Here is a 23,762-nt window from a genome sequence, read left to right as displayed (position 1 = left end):
CTAACATATCCAACGTTGAGAATATGGCGTGGATTCCATTGATCCATATAAGGCGCTTCCTTGATCCTTAAAATGAACAACCTGTACATGTTTACTAATCAGTAAATGAGTTAAAGATTTAAATTAAATGAATATCATAAATTGAGGCAAACACTGTGAAAAGTTAAGAAAAAATGCTGATGCTGTACTTTAACATCCAATGGCATCCCTGGAACTGGCCAGCTCCTTCTGGCGGCGTCCAATTATATGTGGCACATGGCAAAAAGAGCACTGAAGCACCGCCGATCTTCTCTTCAAATGGTTGTTGTCGGGTAAACCTTTTTGTGTTGAAGGAAGGGTGAGATTTTACAACCCATGCTAGAGCTAGTTGATCTCCAAGCATCCGAGAAGCCTTCATGTATTTAGAACTATAAACTTGTAGGACCTCCTGCAAAAAAACCTTTGCCCTGCAACAAAAGTAACACAAAATAGTCCTCAAATTGGTGAGACGATAATTTTTAAGAGCAAAGAACAAGCCTTCCTAACTCCCTGGGCAAATAATCTTCAAGAGTACAATATTCGGACCCCGTGAATTCCCGCTTCTAATATGCTTAGAATAAACATTTCACAAACGAAAAAAAGACACTACTGTTTAAATTATAGTCAGCCCTTTGAGCTTATTGAGGGTGAAAATTATTTAACAAACAAATACATTGCTTAAACTCATTTTTGGCAAAGATATCTATTGGCATGCGGTTTAGGCCCATTTATCTATTTGCAGCATTCAGATATATTACAAATCAAGACAAACTTCCCCCCGAATATTGCTTTAAAATATGTGCACCACCTTCGAATTCCATCTTGGCTGCCCCTAACTGCAATGAATCCTGAATTTAGTGGTTGCTCTTTGTTGTTGCGAAATGTGAGGGCAAGATCAAAGAGTAGGTAGTCTTTGAATATTTGTCCCAGGTCGTCAACCACTGCTACATCAGAGTCGGTAAAGATGTAATGAGATATTTGGCCCGGAAACTGAGACTGCTCCTCAAGTTTTTGTTCTAAGAAAACCTACATATGAAAGAATTTGCACATTATTAAGATGAAAAACTAAAGATACTGCAATTTCACTATGAAACAACTTATGTCTGCAGTATTATGTGCTCGAAATGAACATGTGAAAGGCCAAATGGCAATTTGTATAAGTAACTAACCAACAACATATCCCTATGTACTGTGCTCTTACAATGTAAGACCTGATTCTTTGAAGCATCAACTTGTCACGCGAATATTCACCTTGAATTGGATATAGAGTGACCCTGTTTCTGTGCACTGGAATTGTAGAAGCTGGATCAGTGAGAATGAGTACACTGCTTTGGGGCATTGTCACCTACAATTGTAATTTACCTTTCAACTGAAGTAACAAACCCTCGGTACAAATAAAAACAATTTAAATGATATATGTAAAAAGTAAACAAGAAAATTCCAAAAATATGCAAGTGCATGAATACAGTCGTCAAATAACAGACTATAGATCCTCACAACAAAGTTACACCAATTTGAACGAGGAACCGGTGTCATGTAAAATAATAGATTTCATCATCCGCAACTTGAAACTTGTGATACTATTGCATCTATGGCTTTAATAGTAACATTGTAACCAGCTTGTTAAAGTAATTGCATAACACAGACAGCTACCATAATGTGCACAAACAAGTCGTGATAGTCTCCAAAATCAAAATAACCATTGCAAGTTGGGGCTGCAACAGGTCCATAGCATTAGTTGACTATTGCATAAAAGGAAAGGAAAAGATCAACGTGCAGCGCAAGATGCACAAATTCTGAACATTTTCTTTAACCATATACCCAGTGGATATATAGATGATACTCTGTAATCTACAAGACTACAACTATGTCAGAAGACTCAGAATCAGAACACATTATGATTTGTAAATATTGGTTCCAATACCATGTTTCGGTTTTATGAATTGCCCTAATAAGCATATCACACATCTTCTCACGTCTTATAAAATCAGAGTTTCTTTTCAAACAAATGCTGGAATTTAAATGTGGTTCCCGAACTGCATAGGATTATTCTTATGCAATTACCTCGATGAAACTAATAAACGTATCAGAACAGCCAACGATCGCTCAACCTTATTGTATGACTTGTTTCCAACAGAAACCTGTTCATTTGAACTACTTTTGACCAAGCTATCAACAGTAGAATTATAAGTGGTAAAGACAGTGACAAAGCTAATGCCATTCCCAAATTTCGAATTTCTTAAAGAGAATGAAAAGTGGGTCTTGTTAAGAGCTTTTGTGCCTGCAGTTAAACAAAGAGTCCTATCAAGAACTAGGGGCACATACACTACATATAAAGTATAAACAGTATGGACTTACACAGAAATAGGTATGCATGAGAATATTATATAGAATAAATAGATAATAATTTAAAGTTTTTGAATAGGCATTAATTATAGCAACCAAAAAGTTTAGGAACATAATTTTATATTAGAAGAAAATCCGTTTTAGAATTATATATATCTTTCTGATCCTTGTTTATAACTTATAAGCTATATAATGAACATGAAAAGGTAGCAAACCTATAAGTATTATATTAGTATCAAATTCAATTAACATAGTCGTCGTTACTTTACAGGACAGAAAACTAATGAAGAACTTAATGATATGTCATAGAAGTCCATAAAGAACAAAATTTTTCTTTAATCACCAATCAAGCAGTGAACACGTTCATATGATCAATTAATTTGAAGCTGATTGTCAAGCAAACTGCTCGAGATGTAACAAATGCAATACATCAAGAAGATGTAGAACCTTGGCATTGAAGTCGATCAAGCAAACCTTCTCCAGCAGCAGGTCCAAAAACTAAATGATCAAATTTCTTAGTCTGTCTCTGGTGCCGATGCTCTAGTTTTGGATCCTTGTGTAACTCTAAAACTGACAAATGTTGTTATTCAGCAGGTAGGTTTAAACTACAAACCGGTAAGCAATACAAAAAAAAGAACAATCACCAGAGATTATATGTGGAAACAGGAAAATGACAGGCAAAAGTAAGAGAAACCGACGCCATCCGCTGCACACTCTCATCCCAGGAGTCCTTATATGGAACTTGCTAACTCGAATTATCTCAAAAACAGAAAAAAATTTATACTTATCAGTCTTCTAATTATTTACATTTATACGCCCAAATAAGAAAACCAAGAGTGCAATCCAGAGAGCTACTATCTTCAGAGAGCTACTATCTTCATGTTCCAGCATATCATCTTTGTATTCAAATTAATTCAAAGTTGAGATAAACACAACAAATCTTACACGACATCACAACACAAAGATAGTCAATATATGCTACACAACCATTTAGTGAAATCATATTCTGGAGAATATGGTATAAAAATGTCCGACCTGAATGTTATAAAGAGAGACTAATTTAATCTATTCGGTCTTCAACTCTATAATTCCTCAATAAATATTGAGAACTCATGTAACACTTGTATATTACCAAACTTCCCTAATTTTACGACTCTCGTGGTTAGCATGATGCCAAGTGTCTAGTTGTTGTCCTTCAGGCTTCACCACGAAATAGCCATATACAAAAAATAAGCGCAAGGCTGCAAACGTCTATACTTCCCTAGACCAATCAACAAGAAGCCTGGTGCACCGGATACAACAACCATAACATCAATTAAAAAAGACTTCACCTACATAATTGCACTGCAACCCAGGTCACTACAATACCTAACTAAAAATTACAACACAGTGCAAAAACAATCAGCACCGCCCTTACAAAAACCAATTACCAAACACCCTCTAATTTACGACTTATCAGCAATTCATCAACACTAGTAATTTACATTATAGCTAATCAATTCCACCGCAAAATTCGAAAGCTTCAAAATTTACTTACATATGAACGCCTCACAATTTCAAGAACATGGTAAGTGGCAAAAACAAATTTACAGCATCACTTCATCACTAAACAACACAACAAACAAAATGGGGTTCATCTAATTAACTCAAATAATGAATCATATTAAAGGGTCATGTCATATACACACAAACATACATATAATCTTGAAGATTCAAATTGAAAAGAAACAATTTCAAGAACATATAAACACATATATAATCAATAAACAACAAAAAGAATCAAATGGGGTTATATTAATTGCTTACAAGATTGTAATTGAGTGCTTAACAATGCAAGAATGCGAGATGGATTCAAGATTCAACGGGGAATTTAATTCTTTCACTTAAAGGTTGGATTTTTAGTGTTTGGGTGTAGAGAATTATGTGAAATACCCATTTTACCCTTGAGAATTTCTTGCATTTTCCCTACAAATAATGCAAGGAAATATTTTTTTTATTAAAAAGTGGTTTGCTAATCCAATAATTTTTAATAGAAAAATCAATATGTTACTTTTAAATTAGTTGTTTTTTCTTTTTTCTTTTTATTATTTTTTTGGGATTGTAAGCACTTGAGGAAATTAAAAACTCAAGTACACCTGAGTTGCAATTTACTTGTTTTATCAGAGTGAAAAAGGAGTGTCAAATGTCAATATGCTAAGATGTGATTGTAAACTCATAGTACTAACAGCTTGAGAAAACATAAGGAGAGCCATCTGATATGGACACATTTTTTACAGTTACAACTTTTTTTTAATATAATGCTACATTAAACTGAAGATGGGTTCGATCCTCCCTAACTTATGTTCTTGTATGTTTAAAGTTCTTGATCTTGGTATACATCATTCATCTTGTTACACGGAGGCCTTTCAAGCTTAGCACCTGTTTTTATTGCGAGTTTCTGCATTCCCGTCACAAGGTCTTCATCTTTTCCGACATAAAGCAGCTGTCTACCTGGCCGTGATTCAATCCTCTCAAAGTACTTAACTGGAATAACGCCATTAAAACCTTCGGTCAACACAACCTTGTTTTCCGAAAAGTAAAGTTCCATTCCCTCTGCAGAAATAAACATGATACAAAATAAAGAATTAGAAAACTTTGCGGCTGTTTATTACTATAGCATAAACTTAGTACTGATGCTTTTCAATTACCTTCCAGTGCTTTCTTGACATCAAGGAAGATCAAGATATTCACATTTTCTCTCATACCTAGAGCATTGCAGAAACGTAAATTAGATAAAACGTAAGAGGAAATCACGGCGCACAGACTCTTATTTAGCACTGGCACAGCATCAACAATGTCTAATAGGAGACGCATACAATGCTAAAAAATTTGACAAATTTATGTTTGTTCAAGCCATGATCGTCGCTAAACTTTTCCTCAGAAAAGGTTAGAACCAAAGCTATTATCCGCAGTTTATACCACAATTGGGTTATAAGTAGATGCAAATTAATATTTACTCATAATCTGAATATTCCTATTTCAGGCATGTTTTATATCTTGGGGTTGGAGATACTATTTCAGGCATGTTTTATAGAGAAGACTCATTCAAGGAATTCTGTATTGATATTAACTTTTTGTTTCCTTTCCATTTATGCTCCCCCAATCTCAGGTGTTTCTACCTCTTTAAAACTGTTTAAAGGTACAAAATTAAGTCGGGTGCAATAACTTATAAGTAAACAAATTATACACTAGTCTTACCACTAATTACGTCACTATCCTTTGGCAAGCCACAAGCAAAATGAATATGCAATCGTTTCATGCATTTGAGACCATGCTCCAAGATTGATGGTAAGTTCTCCCTGTATGTCCCATGCACACAAACTGCGCACGTCAAGAAGGAAAACAAAGCATTAAAGCAACTAGAATAAGTTGAAAAATGGTTTAGTTACTTAACAGAAACAAAAAACGCATCAACTATAGCAGAAAAAGTAAAAACTACTTACCTGGAACTTCTTCAGCTGAAATAATTGGTTTCAATAGAGATTCAGTTTTAACTGCCTGCAAAGAAAACCGATTCCAAATATATATTTTAATGAAAATGGATGCTCAACCAAAGATAAGTAAACACATGACTGTTGAATCAAGAAAGGATCAAAGTGATTTATATTACAGCAATGCCATCATCACTACACAAAAGTAGAGGTGACAATTTTAATTTTGGTTAGCCTATGTGTGCATCATCTTGTCCTTAAGTTTGATATGCCCAACCAGTCAGAATATCAAGATAATGAAAAAAATGAAGTTGCTTTATGGCATGAGAAAGATCACTCTACCAAGTAGGAATCAGTTGCAACATCAAGAAGAGAGATAAAAACAAAAAACTGTAATAAAGAGTCTGCAGTAAACTATGCTATACACAAATTACTTCCGGATAACAAAAATTACTGCAAAAGAAAACAGAGACAGACTACTTCCCAAAAAAAGGATAATTACAATATACATGAGAAGTCGCTCGGATTTGCAGCTAGAGAAGTTTTGGGTAAACAGAAGAAGTTTGGCAAGTTACAATTTAATAGTAACATAGGTTATTTTAAAAGACCAATAAGCTTATCCGCTTGAAATATCAAATCTAACTCAAGGGTAAGAGAAAAAAGGGTAATCGGATTATAAAACTGTAACAAACAATACAACTGTAAGAAAGCCCATGTACCTTCAGTGTATGTCCTTGGTTCGCACGTACAAAAAGCTCTCCATTTTCTTCCACTAGGCTAAATCGCTGCTTATTATCAGCTATCACTGCCTAAGAAACAAGTAAAGAGTAGATCGATCAACCTTCGGTGATAATATTTATGAGAATGCCAGATCAAAGAAGTGTGATATGTGATATAGTAAATGAGGGTGTGCAGAAGATATTAATATCCCACCGAGAAAGTTAGAGAAGCTAATCCAGATTACTCGACTTCAACAACATTATACATGACAAGACTATAACCGTACAAGTAGCTCTACAGTTTTCTCTCTTGTTATATTCAACTAGTAGAGTTAAGTATTTAAAATAAACCAACCAACAGTAGAAGTAATACTGAAAGAAAAGGAGACGTAATTAAATACCAAAGGACGTGCAAATACCGAACATCATGATGTCTATGAGAATAAGACAAGGATTACAAAACCTTGAGTATCAATAATAATGACAGTTGGCTAGTAAAATTAAGAAGGCATTATAACATAAGAAAGTTCGCATTCATACCTTCCTCACATCAGCAATAGTATGTGAATTTAATGGAATATTGGCCACTGTCTGAAGATTCAGCTTTAACAAATCCTGAACTTTAACATACCCATCACTCCTTATATCCAGGTTAAATTTAGAAGCCGTATGACGCAAAATCCATGTCCTGCAATTATCAAAAATGCAGATACAGAGGACTTGGATTTTCGAAAATTAAACAATTCGATACAAGGGGGAGGGGAATATCCAACAAAATAAAACCCACACCCACCCGTGACACCAGTTCATGTTGAATGTTTATGCTTCCAAAACTAAATAACAGCAAGTAATGAATAACAGTATCAAAGAAACTATTTCAATACTCTTAGCTTAGAGCAAAAAAAATAATAGTAGCGCTGTTCATGTTTACTTCTTTCCATCAATTTTTTTTTTTAATCTTGTGCTTGTTTATTTAAGATTTAAATTATCTAACAGAAAATCCATTTGCTTGTTCAACTTTGTCCAACTGCACCCAACAACAGATAGAAGAATCACTATCAAGATCCTTCAATAGCACAAACAGAATCCAAACTTACATATTTGGAAACAACATATAATTCAAATACTCCTATCAAAAGAATGAAAAAAGAAATAAGAAAAAAGAGAAGCGAAGTTGAAGACACATACATAAGCCTTCCAAGAGAATCAATCTTATCTGGAGTAAAAGCACCGCCTCCACTATATCCCCTGCTACCACCACCACGTCCCCTGCTACCACCACCACGTCCCCAGCTACTACCTCTCGTATAGGAACTCCGTCCCCTATTACCACCTCCACTGCAATTCAGACGTTTCATATAATAGTTTATAGATTAGAAGGATTGAAACTTTCAGACTATTAAACATTACAGCAAAAACCTATAAATTTTAAATTGCAAAAGACAATAAATTGCTAGGAAATTATTATACAACTACCTCTTTTAACATAGATTAAATCAACCTAAAGATTACCAATTTGATTTACCGGAGATTGAGAATGTAAGAAAACAAAAATAAGACCTTTCGTAGTAGTATCAAAGTTTACAACAGCAACATAATATTAATTACATAAAAAGGCAATGGAAGAATATAAGTAAACCTGCCCTAATCAACCTGAATGAAAACATCCTAAAGTCAACAAATGATTTTCAATAGCTGGAGATCAAGAATGAAAGAGACTAGAATGATCGAAACTATGACTTTCTCAGTATTACATTCTAGTAAGTAGTATAATAGCAACTTTGACATAATCAAGGAATACAAAAGCTTTAAAGGGATTTGGTGAAATGTGTAAACACGGAGAAAGAAAGCAGTCCAACAATTTGCATGCTTTCTTAGTTATACGAGGACGGTAAACAATTGATTATTTGTTTCAAATGTAGAGGCACTAATAGGGTCTTTGCTCTTTTACAACCCTACAACTTGAATCTAATGCAATTCTAAGTTAAAACTAACTTATTTGTCATGTTTGTCAAAGGACAACTTATAAAAGGTGTTAACAACTACAGCTACCCACATCACCATAAATTAAAACAACCTTAAAAATCCAATCTTTTCAGTAACTAAATATCAAGAAAGCAAGAGAAAAACATAAAGATTAAAACTTTACGACTAAAAAACAACCCTTGTCTTGCAACACATACAATTGCCAAGAGAACACAACAAAAGTTCTTAAAACTAAAAACTACAGCTATACACATCACCATAAATTAAAACACACTTAAAAATCCAATCTTTACAAAATCTAAATATCAACAAAGCAACAAAAAGCATAAAAATTGAAACTTTAAGACCAAAAAAAACAACCCTTGTCTTGCAACACATACAATTGCCAAAAAAACATAACAAAAGTTCTTGAAAATAAAAACTACAGCTACCCACATCACCATAATTCAAAACAACCTTAAAAATCCAATCGTTACAAAATCTAAATATCAACAAAGCAACAAAAGCATAAAAATTGAAACTTTAAGCCCAAAAAAACAACCCTTGTCTTGCAACACATACAATTGCCAAGAAAACACAATAAAAGTTCTTAAAAACTAAAAACTACAGCTACCCACATCACCATAAATTAAAACAAGCTTAAAAAAACCAATCTTTACAAAAACTAAATATCAACAAAGCAACAAAAAGCATAAAGATTGAAACTTTAACACTAAAACAAACAACCCTTGTTTTGCAACACATACAATTGCCAAGAAAACACAACAAAAGTTCTTAAAAACTAAAAACTACAGCTACCCACATCACCATAAATTAAAACAACCTTAAAAAAATCCAATCTTTACAAAAACTAAATATCAAGAAATCAAGAAAAAGCATAAAGATTGAAACTTTAAGATGAAAGAACACAAACCTTGTTGAGTTAGAACAGGAAGAGGAAGCTTGTGTTCTATTGTTGTTGTTGTCCATGGGAAAATTTAGGGTTTGAAAATATTTGGACAATGAAAACGAGGAACGCAAGTACAACTACTGGCAGTGTAAGAAGGTAGCGAAAATACAGCAGCTTGCCACATCTGGTTTTTTATTTAATTTCTCGTTTTGGGACAAAAAATAGTACAAATATAAAAAAATTAAAAATATTCAAGCCCAATAATAGTGTATGAATATGAACTATGAAGCAATATATATGTGAGTACTTGAGTTGGGTTATCAGGTATGTTGTGTCGGTTTATTGCTTCTTGTTTTTGGGTTCTTGTATTTGTGTTTTGTTAAATAAAATTTTTAATCAATTTTAATATAATGAGTTGAGTTAATTGAACAAGGTAAAGAGTAATTATTGAATAAAATAAATTTGAATTGACATAAGTTTTTTTTTAAATAAAAGTGATATAAGTTAAATTCGAATATAAAATACAATCTCATTAAATCAGTCGAATCACCTTTTTTAATTGTTATGGTACTCGAAATTAGCCGCTTTTATTTAAGAAAAATGGGTATTTTTTTTTAAATTAAAGTGACATAAGTTAAATTCGAATATAAAATATAGTTTTATTAAAACAAAGCACTTTTTTTTACTGGTGATGGTACTTGAAATTAGCTCCTTTTATCTTAAAGAAAATTGCAATTTGCACCCTCTTATTTTGTTTCAAAAACAAATGTGTATCAATAGTATCGGAAACTCAGTTTGCACCTCTCAACTTCAACCCGCCAATTCAGAAAGCACCCTTTCGACGGTTATTATTAAAAAAGTAAGGGGTAGAATGGGAATTTCAGTAAAATATTAACTAAACTATTTTTTTATTTTTCAGATTATATTAAAAATTGAATTTATTATTATAACTATAAAATAATATCTTTAAATTTTTGAATAATATTATATAGTTGAGTTTTGAATTTTAGTAATATTATTAATGCCAAAAATTATATAATTCTACCAAAATTAAATTCAAAATAATTTTTTTATATATATTTTATATATATTTAATTTAATGTAATTATTTCATTTTAAAGTCTTTAACGTCGTTATGATTTTAAAGTGCATTTAATGAAAATATTCTGATCAATATTAATATTTAATATACAAGAAATCATTTTTATAAATATTTTAACTTATTTTTGAAATTCTAACTAAAATTTATTTATATTTTAAAATAAAGTTCCCTTTTTACCCCTTATTATTTTAATTATAATCTGCAAAATGATGCATACTGGATTAGTAAATTGAAGTTGAGGGGTGCAAGTTGTATTTCCGAAAGTTCTGATACAAAATTGTTTTTTTCAACTTTGTTTGAGTGTGCAAATTGCAATTTTCTCTTTATCTTAAGAAAAGTGGGTAAATCGTAATTTTTTAAAATTATAAAATAATAATAATATAATAATAATAAAAATAATAATAATAAGATCAAGTTTTTGACAATTACACTAGTTTGTAAAAAAATAATGGCTCTTAGAACTTAAATACATTAATATTCTGATGTTTTTTTTACAAGGCTTATAGGTTATAGCAGGATCTAGTAACGAATTATCCACTTCAGTTATTCAAGCTCTAATATTCTGAATTCAGTAGAAACGAAATTACATTTGGAAGGATTGGAATTTGATTCAATTTGGTAAGATTCAAATATGAGCACAACTCTGAACAAAATTTATACCAAATTAAATAAGGGGATTACAAGTCTAAACTCTCCACCCTCTCATAGTCTCATGTCTGTGGAGACTTGCTATTCAATCACCAGAACATTTGGACCAATAATGCTTCACAGGTTCTCAGATGCAGCAGCAAAATGCATTTAAACAATAAACATCATTCGAAACACCAGATATGTTTATAACATCCTTAGAACAACTCAGAGTCTTAGATGGAAAAATGACAATTCTACAATGCTTAAATGTTAAGTCTCACTTTGGAGTTTTCAAAACCATGAGTTTCAAAATCCAACTTCCAAACCAATTTATCCTTTCTACGACCACGAGCAGACGTCCTGACGGTGGTTGATTAACTGCAAGGAGACATAAATCCAACTGAGACAGATCTTATGACCACATTTCTTTGTGAAAATTTAAAGGGCAGAACATTGAAGCACTATATAATCAATACCTGCAACTTGGACTCAACCTAAACTTGGAGCCCTTGTCCTTTCTATTGCTTATCAAATGCTTCCTGCTTCCTGCTTCCTGATTGCAGCTGATTTTCTCGACTATGCATATGACCCATGCCTGGGAGAGGTATACTTATTCCTTATAGTTCTCATTACACTTAAGATTCAACTTAATAAAGCAACCGATACTAAAACCAGATGTACTTGGTAAAATGAGATCATTATTAGTAAAGGCCTAAAAGGTTGAGGCAATGGCAGATTTTACCGCCACATGTTCTTTATGAAAATTTGAAGGCAGAACATCGAAGCACTATATATTTAATACCTGCTCAGCTGCTCCCCTCTATCATCTGGACCCTCAGGTTATTCAGGCTCATTTGGGACAGTGCTCAATGAATTCTTATGAAAAGATAAACAAAAATTAGAAGGATTGTGCTTGGATTAATACCGTGTTTGCAACCAGTTCCCAGTTACATCAGTATTTACAACATGATATCTCTGAGTTAATCGTGTGCCATTTGTCTAACGAGGAATATATTTCCTGTACTTGAGGATGCGATCTGTCCCCCACGAGGAACTCATGAACAGCTCCCTCGAGTTCAATCCAGCTACAACCTGGAACTTTTTCAATTTCTCTTTCTTTCATTCTTGTCCTAACATTTCTTACACAATCCCACATACTGAAACTAGCATACATATTGGATAGAAGAACGTATGAACCTGAATTATGAGGATCCCTCTGAATCAGATACTTGGCCACCGGCTCTCCAATATTTAAATTTTCATGACTTTTACAAGCACTAAGCAGAGTTCTCCAAACCACATCATTTGGCTCAATTGGCATTTCCTGTATAAACCTTGCAGCTTCTTCTACGTACCCTGCTCGGCCAAGTATGTCAACCATGCATCCATAATGTTGTAGTTTAGGTTCTAACTTGTGAATTCTTCTCATTATCTCAAAACATATCATGCCTTCTTTAACCATGCCAGAATGGCCACAAGCATTCAGAACTCCGATGAATGTAATGTCATCTGGTTGTACACAGAGCCTCTCCATTTCAATGAACAAACCAAATGCTACTTCGCCTAATCCATGGATTGCCAACCCACCAATCACAGCATTCCAATGATCAACACTTCTCTCTTTTATATTCTCAAAAACTTGTATAGCGATCTCTATGCTGCCAGATTTTGCATACATGTCGATAAGGGCTACACCAAGTTTTCCCTCAACAACAAAACCATTTTTCTCCAAGTACTGATGCACTGCAATTCCTTCCTTAATGTTTCCTAATTGTGCAATTGCTGAAAGAGCAATCACCAAGGTTGTACGATCAGGACAAAACTTTCTTTCGCGTAACATATCATGAAACAATTCTAAAGCTTCCTTAAAATACCCATTCTGAACATACCCCGCCACCATGACATTACACGAAACTACATCCCTCTCACCCATATCATCAAACAAACCCCTAGCAACATCAACACAACCTAATCTTCCATACCCATCTATCATATTAGCCCAACTAATCACATCCCTTTTCGGCATTCTCCTAAACAAATCATAACCAACTTCCATCTTCCCACATTTAGCACAACAATCAAGCATCAAATTCCACGAAATCAAGTCCCTCTCCGGCATTCCCTTAAACAACTCCCAAGCACTCTCAAACCTATCCACATACCCACAAATCATACAATTCCAAGAAACCACATTCCTCAACTCACCGGCATGGAATCAAACACCTCCCTCCCCAACTCCACCTTCCCATTCTTAACATATCCATCAATCATCGAATTAAATGAAACAGAATCTCTAACTACCATCTTATCAAAAACTTGCCTACCAAACTCAACAAGGCCACATTTACAGTACATACAAATCAAACAATTCTCCACAACCAACTCTCCCTTAAATCCAACCTTCCTCAACACTCCATGAATCATCACCCCTTCATTCCCCACCCCCATCCTACAACAAGCCTTCAACACCAAAGAAACCGAAAACTTATCGAAAAAAACACCCTTCTCAAGCATCAAACAGAACAACACAACAGCCTCAACAGGCTCATCACCATGAGAAAAACACTTCAAAACCAAATTCCAAACAAAAGGGTCACCATCAGTTCTAAAATTCAACACATAACGAGCAAATTTAATGAGTGGAGTGTAATGTGCAGAAGTGAAACTTAAAATGAGCTTTGTAGTAAAACAAGAATGTTTTATAAGACCTGTAGTTAGAAGTCTTGCATGGAGTTGGTTTATGTCTGCTTGTGTCTTGCAGTAAGGGAAGAGTGTAGTTGTGGAGTGTATTGAGTTCCATGGTTGGTTCAAATTTGCACAGAGATTCATAAAATTTTGAAGATTTTATTACAAGTGAGTTGAAGCTAGAAACTAGAGATTCCTGTAAGAGAAGATAAAGCTGGGTCCAGAGTCCATACCACCTGTATATACGATAAATTGCCAGTGTTGTAAAAATAAAAATCGGGAAAAATTGGTAGAACTACTGATTTGGGATTAATTAAAAATTCGCGATTAATCGGAACAATTAATCACACTAAAAATCAGATATATTATAATATTAGATTATATTTAATATATTATTATGATTATATTAGTTATTTATCAACAAATATATATTTATTATATCATTATTTCTATAATTATTCATATTTAAATTAATATAGTATTTTAATTTTAATAAATAATTATATATACTCCAATAAAAAAAATTCGCAAGAATTAATCGTATTTCAAAAATCAAATCAGTCGGGTAATTTGCAGAGGATTAATCGGTTGAATCGGGGATTTTTGAACACTTAAAATTGCATCTTAGATTTTTCACTTTTTTGCCTGATAATTTTTTTTTGTCGCAGCCTGATAATTTATATTTCTTTCGGTAACGATATGGTTCGATTTTTTGCTTGTCAATTTGATCAGAAATTTTAATTGCTCTCTAGCAATTTTAAACTGATGTGTTTGAAATTATTTGATATATTTTTACAATTTTTACGATTCTGTATTACATGTGATTTTTTGGGTCAAAATTTTGTCAATTTGAACATAAAAATATAAAGCTGGACAGTTATTTTCGAACAAAAGAATCAAAATTTTATGTTTTGTTAGTATGGATTATAAATATAATAATTTCGATTTTTTTACTATCATATGCACATGATAAGCGCAGAAACTTATATTTTAAGCTACTTTATCTGTGGAGTTGATGTGAATACGGAGAGTCTACCACTATTATAAAGAAGAAACCAATGAAAATTGGCTTAATTCCTTGTGGGCACGTAATAGAAAAACCGTAAGAATTTTTATGGTATTAAGTACAAAATATCTATCACTAATCAAATATGGGCGAGCATGTTAGTATGTACTATGTAGTATGTAGTGTATATCAAAAAATTCAATGAAGACACGTCTTTTTATATGTGTTTAAGGTACTTAATACAATCTGCAAAGAAGCGATTGTAATCTATAATACGCTTACCTATGTATATTGCGGAGACAGGAGAGAGCAGAGAGCATATATGAATCTTATGCATCATCTCTAGAAGTTCTAGCATATGCATCGAGTTCTTAGACTGATAATGCTTCAAAATGGTTAACAGGAACGACAACTTCAGCAAAATTCAGAACGTTGAATATATTTATTATATCCTTAGAACAACTCTAGTCCTACACGAAACATCAAAATCCTAAAATGCGTAGATATCAAGTCCCACAAAAAAAACATAATTTCCAAATCCCAACTTCTAAACAAAATTTTCCTGTCTATGCCACAAGAGTACTGGCGGTGGTTGACTCGCTGCAAGGAGAAATAAATCCAAGTGAGAAAGCATTGGATAAAGGGTCAGGTAGAAAATTATACAGATACCATGTCCCATTAACTATATTAATTTTGAATGTTTCAAATAGAAATAAGCTACAGTGGATTAAGTAATAGAAAGATGAAACTAATGGAGGGAATTGAGCTACAAGACACGAAAGAAAGATGTGGTGCAGTAAAAGGATTGCTAAAAACATTAGACCAACTTTACTAATTTCAACATGCTTCGCCAGTAGCACATTTTCTGGTGCATTCATTCTTATCTAAGAAGCAAGGACACGGGTGCGGGAGTGCATAATGCGGTGCATTCGACAAATCTAATAATATGGGGATTCTGGTTTGGGGGGGGCACGTCTTACAAAAATTAATTTTTTACAAATATTTCATGTTAATCAAATTAAAACCTATTAACAAAACCAAAAATTGAGAATAATTTATTAATCTGAAACACAAAAAAAAACAAGTAAAATATTTTAGTTTATGCAGAAATGAATATGAGACTTGATAAATTTGTAATAACTAATATACATGGATCCTTAATTTTGTGAAATAGTTTGTTGACATAGATTTGGACAATAAGTTCTGAAAATAATTTTTCAAATTAGTATTTTCAAAGAATCAATGTGTCCGATACGAGGATACGTGTGTCCAAGTATCCGACACGGGGACTCGGCACGTGACCCAAGTATCCCTGCTTCTTAAGCTCTTATAGACTCACAAACTACTTTCACAGAACATAACAAATTCTAGTGATAAGCTTCTATCGACGTCAGAACAAAACAGAACTTGGCAAATTTGCTATACACAAGCGGTAATATGTAGTTATCATCCTAAAAACCATTATAACAGGAAACCCATTCCTTGACTTTTTTTTCATGGTAACAAGCATATTCTGTCTAAGATTTCATAAACATGGAAGATACATCTTGTAGATAAACTAAAGCAAGAATGCAATAATTGAAGTTTGGCAACAACTTAATCTAATGAAAACAAAGATATTAACATTATTTCTAAATCCATGACAAAGAAAACACCCAAAAGAAGTTTATCAATAAAAAGATTATATGTTTGTTCTAGATGTTTTATTTCCCTTCACATTTTCAGCTAAAATTGACATACTTAAGTAACTCACAGAACACCAAGAGAAAAACAAGCAGATTTGAAAAGAAGTTACACTGCATTAGAAAAATTCTACAACTTACTATTTCCAGACGGGAGGAAGCTTCTTGGTCTTCTTGTAGTACCGAGCAAGTCTATGAATCCTGCTCTCAACGAGAATCAACCTAAACTTAGAGTCCTTGTCCTTTCTGTTCCTTTCTAAATGCTTCCTGATAGCAACTGCTTTCTTGATGAGGTGGTAAAGGTCCTCAGGAATTTCAGGAGCAAGCCCTAGGCATTCATAAGAAACAAAGAATTTTATAAGCCTGATTAATTGAAAACAGAATAGCATTCAACATAAAAGAATAACAAGTACCATGTGCTTTGAGTATGCGCAAAATCTTGTTTCCAGTTACACTCTTCACTTGAGCAATCCCATGAGAATCACGAAGAATCACACCAATTTGAGATGGTGTAAGACCCTTCTTTGCAAACTTGCATATATTGTCATCAACCTATAATCAAGCAGACATTAAATTTCAAACACGTATTACTAATCGTAGAAAAAACGAAATGAGGAAATTATCATTTCAACAGAACTACCTACAAAAACTACGGCTATCTTTTGCTTATAAACATAGGCATTTGAACAATACATTTCGCACATTAACACTAAAACCTAACTCGCAATCTAAAGTAATTTAGTATGGGAGTATGTTCAGTGCACTAAATACGACAACTCTAATATACTCCACTGCATTGACGCTACATTGCAAAATGAAAACATTACTGCCAAGTAGAATCTACACTATAATTTTTTTATATAAATAACGATTTCACGTCTTGATAATTACAGGTTCAATTCAAACTTTAATTTTGAAACTGGTCCTACAACATTTTAATCAAATTAAGGATAAATATCGAAACATGTATAGAAGTATTTAAAACAAAAAATAAGCAAAAAGAAATGTAATAATAGAATAATATATACATACATCTTGAGGAGAGATTTTCAACCAGCTAGGTGGAGTTCTCTTGTAAGGCGGAGCTGAAGCTGAGATACCCTTACTGTTTTACAATCATCAAATATTACTTTAATTAAACATGAGAGAGAGAGATAAAAAGAGAGAAAGAGAGGGAGAGAGAGATAGGAGAGAAGGAGAGGGGGAGAGGGATGGAAGGAGAGAGAGAGAGGGAGAGGGGAGGAGAGAGAGAGGGGGAGAGGGAGAGAGGGATAGAGAGAGAGAGAGAGGGAGGGGAAGAGAGAGCGGGGAGAGAGGGAGGAGGGAGGAGAGAGAGAAGGGGGAGGAGAGAGAGAGGGGGAGGAGAGAGAGAGCGGGAGGGAGGGAGGAGCGAGGGAGAGAGAGAGAGAGGGGGGGACAGAGAGAGCGAGGGAGGGAGGGAGGGAGGGAGGGAGAGAGAGAGAGAGAGAGATTACCCTCTACTGTGCATACGACCCATGGCGACGGCGGTGAGAAGAGTGAGGTTGAAGCTCTTAAGGGAGATTAATTGGGAGATTTAGACTAGGGTTTTGTGTGTATATGATGAGTGATGACAGGGGGATGCATTTGGGCTTTTGTATATCCTAATCATGGGCTCTACCATATCCTAATTTAGGTCCAAACTGTATTTCATTCCTCAGCGGCACCGAGACTTCCCGGATGCATGTCTATATTTTATCAAAACCCATGCCTAAATAACTTAAATATAATAAAATTTAATAAATAATTATTATACTAATATACAGGAAATTTGAATACAAAATTAAAATTAGTTGACAGTAACAACCAAATACCATCATAATACTCATTTAAATTAGTAACTTTTTAGATATTAAAATATATATAAATATTTTAAAATTATATTTGTTATTTCTGGATATTCTAATATTAAAATAATTATTAAAAATAAAAAAATAATAGTAAAAAGGCATGCCCAATCATGAAAATGCATGTCTGGCTAATTGACATCATACTCATCTTGGTATGTCCGTACCGATGTGACATGCAGGGTGACATATATTTTACTGAATGCAACAAAGTGTAATAAAATATAAATATCGATATTACAACCGCTTAATTTTGAATTAATTTTACGGAATACAATAAAGTGTAATAAATTATAAATATCGAATTTCAAGTGCTTCATACAATGGCCTGAATTACATAACCATGGCCTGTGTGAAGTGAGTTATATATGAAAATTATTACATTTGTATACACTCTAACATGAACATGCTGCCAATAATAATTTACATATCTTCAAAATACAAGATCTTCTGCATGCCATATTTTACAGTAGCCAATCGAGGTAGAAAAACAATATAAAAAATCAATTGGAGGCCTGTTAAGTGCGTGGTACAATCCAAACTTTGCCGTATAATACACTTGCACTTGAACTTTGCCGTAAAAATAAAATTCCTTTGATTGCATGACGGTTGATGAAAACTTTGTAGTCGCAGAGCTTCCATTACAACTTCCAAGGAAGGATGGCCATTATCTAAAACTCTAGGCCATCTGATTCAGGTTTTGACGGATATTCAAGACCCTGAAGGGCAGGCATCCTTCTTATGTCTTCTTCCGAGTAAGTTGGGATGAACCAGTAATGCTTGTCCATTCCGAACACCTGAGGAACAATCACCAAAATTGTACTCATAAGTATCCAACACAAGGATTACACCGGTAACTTGACTAGAAAGCTATTAATCAACAGAATTTTGGAACACCATTAAATGTATGCTTCTCATATTTCTCACAAAGGTTTCAAGAGGTTCAACATGGTGGCTTTGGTCGTTTAAAATTATAGACTTCTCCGGCAAAATCAATAACTTATCGATTCCGCACCTATAATTTTACCCCTTTAAGACCAAACCAAACAGCAGGTCCAACTTACAAGTAAGGTCTAGGGAGCATAAGATATATGCTGACTTAACCCTATTCATACGAGTAGAGAGGATAGTTCCATGAAGAACTTAAACCTTGTATATATAAACAATTATAGTTCCATCTATGCCCTAGAAATGTGTAGCAATGACTTCGAACAAAAAAAATTGATATTCACACCAGTCATGCACCGTAAATAGCTTAAATCAATGCCACTATGAACATTGCTGTGAGATAGTAAGGGAAGCTCGCCTGTCAAAATTTTTCTTTCGGCCGAGGTCGACTCGCCATTTGGAGTGGTCTGCTTCTCGTATGCCTGAGCAAAAAATCAAGTCATTCATTTTTTACAACTAAACATCAGTTGCTTATTTTCTAGTTCATTTACTATATAGTCCTGAGGTATGTTAGACACAACTTGAAAGCAGATACTATCAATATGCATAGAACTTTATTAAAGAAATGTGCAAGTACGACATCCATGCATCACTCATTTAAGTTTAACAAGATATGCATAGAAGCAAATTATACCTCATAGTTGTAGTATTACCAGCCACCAATGATATGTGCATTATCAGGAATCCGAAAACACTCAACGCAAAAGCTAGATTTAGTACTGGATGCAAAAAAATAATCATGTTAATATATATGTGAAGAAAAAGAGGGGCCCTGACAAAACAAAATAGACAGTGCTATGTCAATGCAAGTCATCCAGCACAGGTAGTGGTAGTAATCTTACCAAATGCAAGGAAAGTGGTCGCAAGACTGCTTGGCGATCCAGGTATCTCTTCATCAGTAAAGAACATTATAAAATGTGATAGCAACGATAAGGTCACAAGAGTGGTCTCAAGAAATGTGTAGAACTGCATAACATACCAAAGAAATTCATTAGGTTCACTATTTGGCAAATTTGTGAACAGGGTTTTGTAAAAGTCTAGGTCATAGTGACATGCAACCGAAAAAATGAAGCTAAATCTTAATGAATATGCAGGCATCACTTGAGTCCAGAGCATACAATGTCAGAAAATATGAAACGTACTCCTTAAAGTAAAAACATAAAGTGAATTATCCGCCTCTCTTTTACTTAAACCAATCTGACCCACATGCTTTAGCTAGAATCTCGTGCAGACATTCAAAAAATACAGTTTACAACAACAGAAAACCATAAAATTGCAGAGCAGCAAAATCGCCCCATTTGCTCTTAGGTACACAAATGCGGATGACATATCCATATAATCAATGTTCGCTAGCTAGGCCTATATATGTTTACCATGGTAGTTAATACATAGGTACAGAGTATACATTCAAATGGAACATGTACTTTGTGACTCATTATTCCAAAATTTTAACCCCATTATGTTGTTCTTGTGCTATTAGATAGTTCCCATCACACTGCTAAATAAAACTAGTATAAGAAATATAGAAACACAAATTACAAACAAAACTTGCAGACCAGGTGAAATGAAGATCTAAGCAAGCAAGCCCATAAGATACCACGATACAGGTGAACCTAGTCGCTTTGCTAAGTACTAATAGTCAAGTTTCCTGCAACTGGAGGCTTTCGGCTTACAAGGTTCATCATCCATGCATCCCTAATTATTTCAAATCCAACAATTAATTTTGCTTGATATAACTTCTAGGCTCCACCTGAAACTATTACAGTTTTATTGTTAAAAACTGAGCAAACCCCTACGCATTACCATGTGGTAGCCTGGGAATTCTATGTCCATATTGCCTATGCTTGCTGAGTTGCTGTAACTAGGTCAATCCTTGTGATCTGGATCTTTCTACCACAAGCAATAGATCTCACATTAAAGAAAACTCAATATTGCAAAACAAAACAGACAAGACGACAGTTACCATCCTATAGTTATCCTAATCTTAAGTGACCAGCTCATCTAAAACCTTAAGGTGTTAGAGAAAGTCCCCAATAAGATCATATGTTTAACACTAAGTAGAAACTATTATCAGGTAGTTAACTACAGATACCTCAACATCTGTAATACTGCATGTCAAAGCTGAAGCAGCTAACTCAATTGACAGGGGAAGGGGGGGGATAATGGACAAATTTACACCACACAAGGGATTAATCATTTAATGAAGTACTTAACATGCATTTCATTAGTAACTACTAAATATTCAATGGACAACATTACAAAAAACAAACAAAAATATGAAGTGTTTATACCAGTTCATAAAGTACAAACCAATGGAGTACTCTCTTGAATAGTACGTTAATCGTTAAGGGTTTGGCACAATAATCAAAGTCCAAAGACTGTATCTATTGTATTGACTTGATAATCATTATAGTATATTATATTAACTTTCCCTTTATAAAGTGCACCAGAAACAAGAGCTAGAACGATAGCTTTACTCAAGTAAATCATCTATTACTTCTTCAATAGGCAACACTAATATAATGGTGAATGTGATTTTCAACTGACTATGAAAATGGAATGTAAGGGGTAGATAAAAACTAAACAAGTTACAAGTTAACCTTTTATATATATCTACAAATTTCAAGAGTCGATGCGGACATCAATACTTGCGAACCAAAACCTATACTACAACCCTAAAAAGTAAATACATTTCTGAAATAGAAGTATAAAAAGTATACCAGGAAAGAAGGAAATACTTGTAGTTCAATGCCCCGACACAATTGACAACCCAAACACAATGATGGTCCATTTTCAGTATACATCCCACCTGTTTTTTTTTTTTCAAAAAAAATAAATCAGCTTTCTCCGATCACAAGGGAGGGTAATAATAGCTCCCTAAACTATGAAAGTAGAAAAAGGAAGAGCGCTTACAAACAGAACAATGATGACAGCGGGGTGGTTTTAGCTGGTTGCACTTCCGGCAGTATCGAACACCCAGGTTTGTCGGTTCACCTGCCAACTGACTGAATTCAGAACCATCCATAAGTCGGCGTCACCATTCTCCTCGTCCACAACTGGCTTCCAATTCAGAGGCACACCACCCGGTCCGTCCGTTAAAACAACAGAGAAATAACTCCATAGTAGCATCACCAACTGAAAAAAAATGATCTTAATAAATCTTGCTAGATGTTCATCAACTGTTAAGATAAATATATATTTTATAGCATTAACTACTTACCATGCAATAAAACTAACACTAAGAATAAGTACATATATAGGTGTTCATTTATTTACAAATTTATTTAGTCTACAAACTGACTGACACTCATGATTTTCTGGGACCGATGATTTGCAGCTGGTTTGCAGTGGAATATAGCCATATATACATACATATCCATCAAACCCGAGTTTTGATAACTTAATTTAGCAAGTAAAAGTATCAGAAAATATTGAATACTAAACAACAAAAGTTCGAGCTAAGCAACTATCCTATCCAACAAAAACAGCAGCAAAGCATCCTAACAATTTACAAATAAAAGTCATTGTGAGTTACAACTAAGCTCAACACACCTCTAATAGAAGCTCAAAACAAAATTCAAAATTTACCAAATTCTACAATACCAAACAATCAAATTAAGCACAATCATACACAAAATTGACAAAAATCAATTAATCAGTAGACACCAAGAATACAAAAACTACTCACAAATTCACAATACAATTTCAATAAAAATAAAAAATTCGAAACTTTACGAAACTTACCAGACCATGAAACAGAAGCAAAACAACAAGTGCAACAAGAGAATCAAGACCACCACTGATCAAAGCTGGGAAATAATTACACAAAACAACAGCATAATAAGAAACACCCACAACTCCAAGAACTAACAAGATCATAATTGAGCCAAGACCCCTTAAAGCTGTACAAAACTTAAATACATTCCAAGCCATTACAGCTCCAGATCTGTGCATAATCTGCTGCAAGATTGATCCAAGAACTTAAAGTTTTGATCTTTTTACAAATTAAAAGTACCCTTTTTGTTTTGGATTGAATTGTTCAAGATTGATCAAGAAAGATTGATCCAAGAACTTAAAGTTTTGATCTTTTTTGCAAATTAAAATACCCTTTTGTTTTGGATTGAATTGTTCAAGATTGATCAAGAAAGTTGTGTTTTTTGTGGGTTTATGAGATTGTTGTTGAAATTTAAGAACACATGTTTAGTCTCAAGACTTGTTAGAATAGTGAAAGTATATGACTTTTTTATACAAGTATGTAGATCAGATTTAAGTTTAAGATAAACTTGTTTGTGTTAAAAAATACTAGTTGTTGGCTTTGGATTATTTTGTCTTTTTTGAAATTTGTAACAACTCCCCCGTCCTAATAAATTTTTTTCTTAATAGACGTACATTTTTAAAATAGAGAATTTGACACAT

The 23,762-nt window shown here is 33.7% G+C and overlaps 3 protein-coding genes, 1 long non-coding RNA gene and 2 pseudogenes across 6 annotated transcripts; all 6 read right to left on the bottom strand.

Moving 5' to 3' along the window:
* Window positions 1-14: 14 nt before the first annotated feature.
* On the bottom strand, window positions 15-4,245 carry LOC141703676 (uncharacterized; annotated as a pseudogene).
* A 297-nt stretch (window positions 4,246-4,542) lies between these two features.
* Window positions 4,543-9,583, bottom strand: LOC141703674 (uncharacterized). The gene is made up of 8 exons (XM_074507121.1): window positions 9,453-9,583; window positions 7,742-7,891; window positions 7,094-7,241; window positions 6,554-6,643; window positions 5,847-5,901; window positions 5,602-5,724; window positions 5,052-5,108; window positions 4,543-4,956 (listed from the first exon to the last, which is right to left on the bottom strand). The coding sequence occupies exons 1-8, from the start codon at window positions 9,506-9,508 to the stop codon at window positions 4,718-4,720; spliced, it is 918 nt and encodes a 305-aa protein (XP_074363222.1). The 5' UTR covers window positions 9,509-9,583; the 3' UTR covers window positions 4,543-4,717.
* A 2,477-nt stretch (window positions 9,584-12,060) lies between these two features.
* On the bottom strand, window positions 12,061-15,265 carry LOC141703677 (pentatricopeptide repeat-containing protein At2g45350, chloroplastic-like; annotated as a pseudogene).
* Window positions 15,265-18,074, bottom strand: LOC141703679 (small ribosomal subunit protein uS15-like). Its single transcript, XM_074507123.1, has 5 exons — window positions 18,009-18,074; window positions 17,566-17,638; window positions 16,947-17,085; window positions 16,675-16,861; window positions 15,265-15,451 (listed from the first exon to the last, which is right to left on the bottom strand). The coding sequence occupies exons 1-5, from the start codon at window positions 18,029-18,031 to the stop codon at window positions 15,418-15,420; spliced, it is 456 nt and encodes a 151-aa protein (XP_074363224.1). The 5' UTR covers window positions 18,032-18,074; the 3' UTR covers window positions 15,265-15,417.
* A 1,909-nt stretch (window positions 18,075-19,983) lies between these two features.
* On the bottom strand, window positions 19,984-22,142 carry LOC141703680 (uncharacterized). 3 transcript variants are annotated; one of them, XR_012567638.1, is made up of 3 exons: window positions 22,085-22,142; window positions 20,189-20,312; window positions 19,984-20,065 (listed from the first exon to the last, which is right to left on the bottom strand). It is a non-coding gene; the product is annotated as an uncharacterized LOC141703680 (long non-coding RNA). The 3 variants fall into 3 exon arrangements; XR_012567639.1 differs by having other exon boundaries at window positions 22,067-22,139; XR_012567640.1 differs by lacking the exon at window positions 22,085-22,142 and adding an exon at window positions 21,150-21,174.
* A 41-nt stretch (window positions 22,143-22,183) lies between these two features.
* LOC141703675 (putative protein S-acyltransferase 14) lies at window positions 22,184-23,279 on the bottom strand. The gene is made up of 3 exons (XM_074507122.1): window positions 23,091-23,279; window positions 22,341-22,481; window positions 22,184-22,228 (listed from the first exon to the last, which is right to left on the bottom strand). The coding sequence occupies exons 1-3, from the start codon at window positions 23,277-23,279 to the stop codon at window positions 22,184-22,186; spliced, it is 375 nt and encodes a 124-aa protein (XP_074363223.1).
* Window positions 23,280-23,762: the final 483 nt, after the last annotated feature.

The sequence above is a fragment of the Apium graveolens genome, unplaced genomic scaffold, assembly GCF_009905375.1.
Source record: "Apium graveolens cultivar Ventura unplaced genomic scaffold, ASM990537v1 ctg6980, whole genome shotgun sequence".
Classification (NCBI taxonomy): Eukaryota; Viridiplantae; Streptophyta; class Magnoliopsida; order Apiales; family Apiaceae; genus Apium; species Apium graveolens.
The sequence above is the reverse complement of the archived record's forward strand: the minus strand, read 5'-3'. Positions and strand labels throughout refer to the sequence as shown.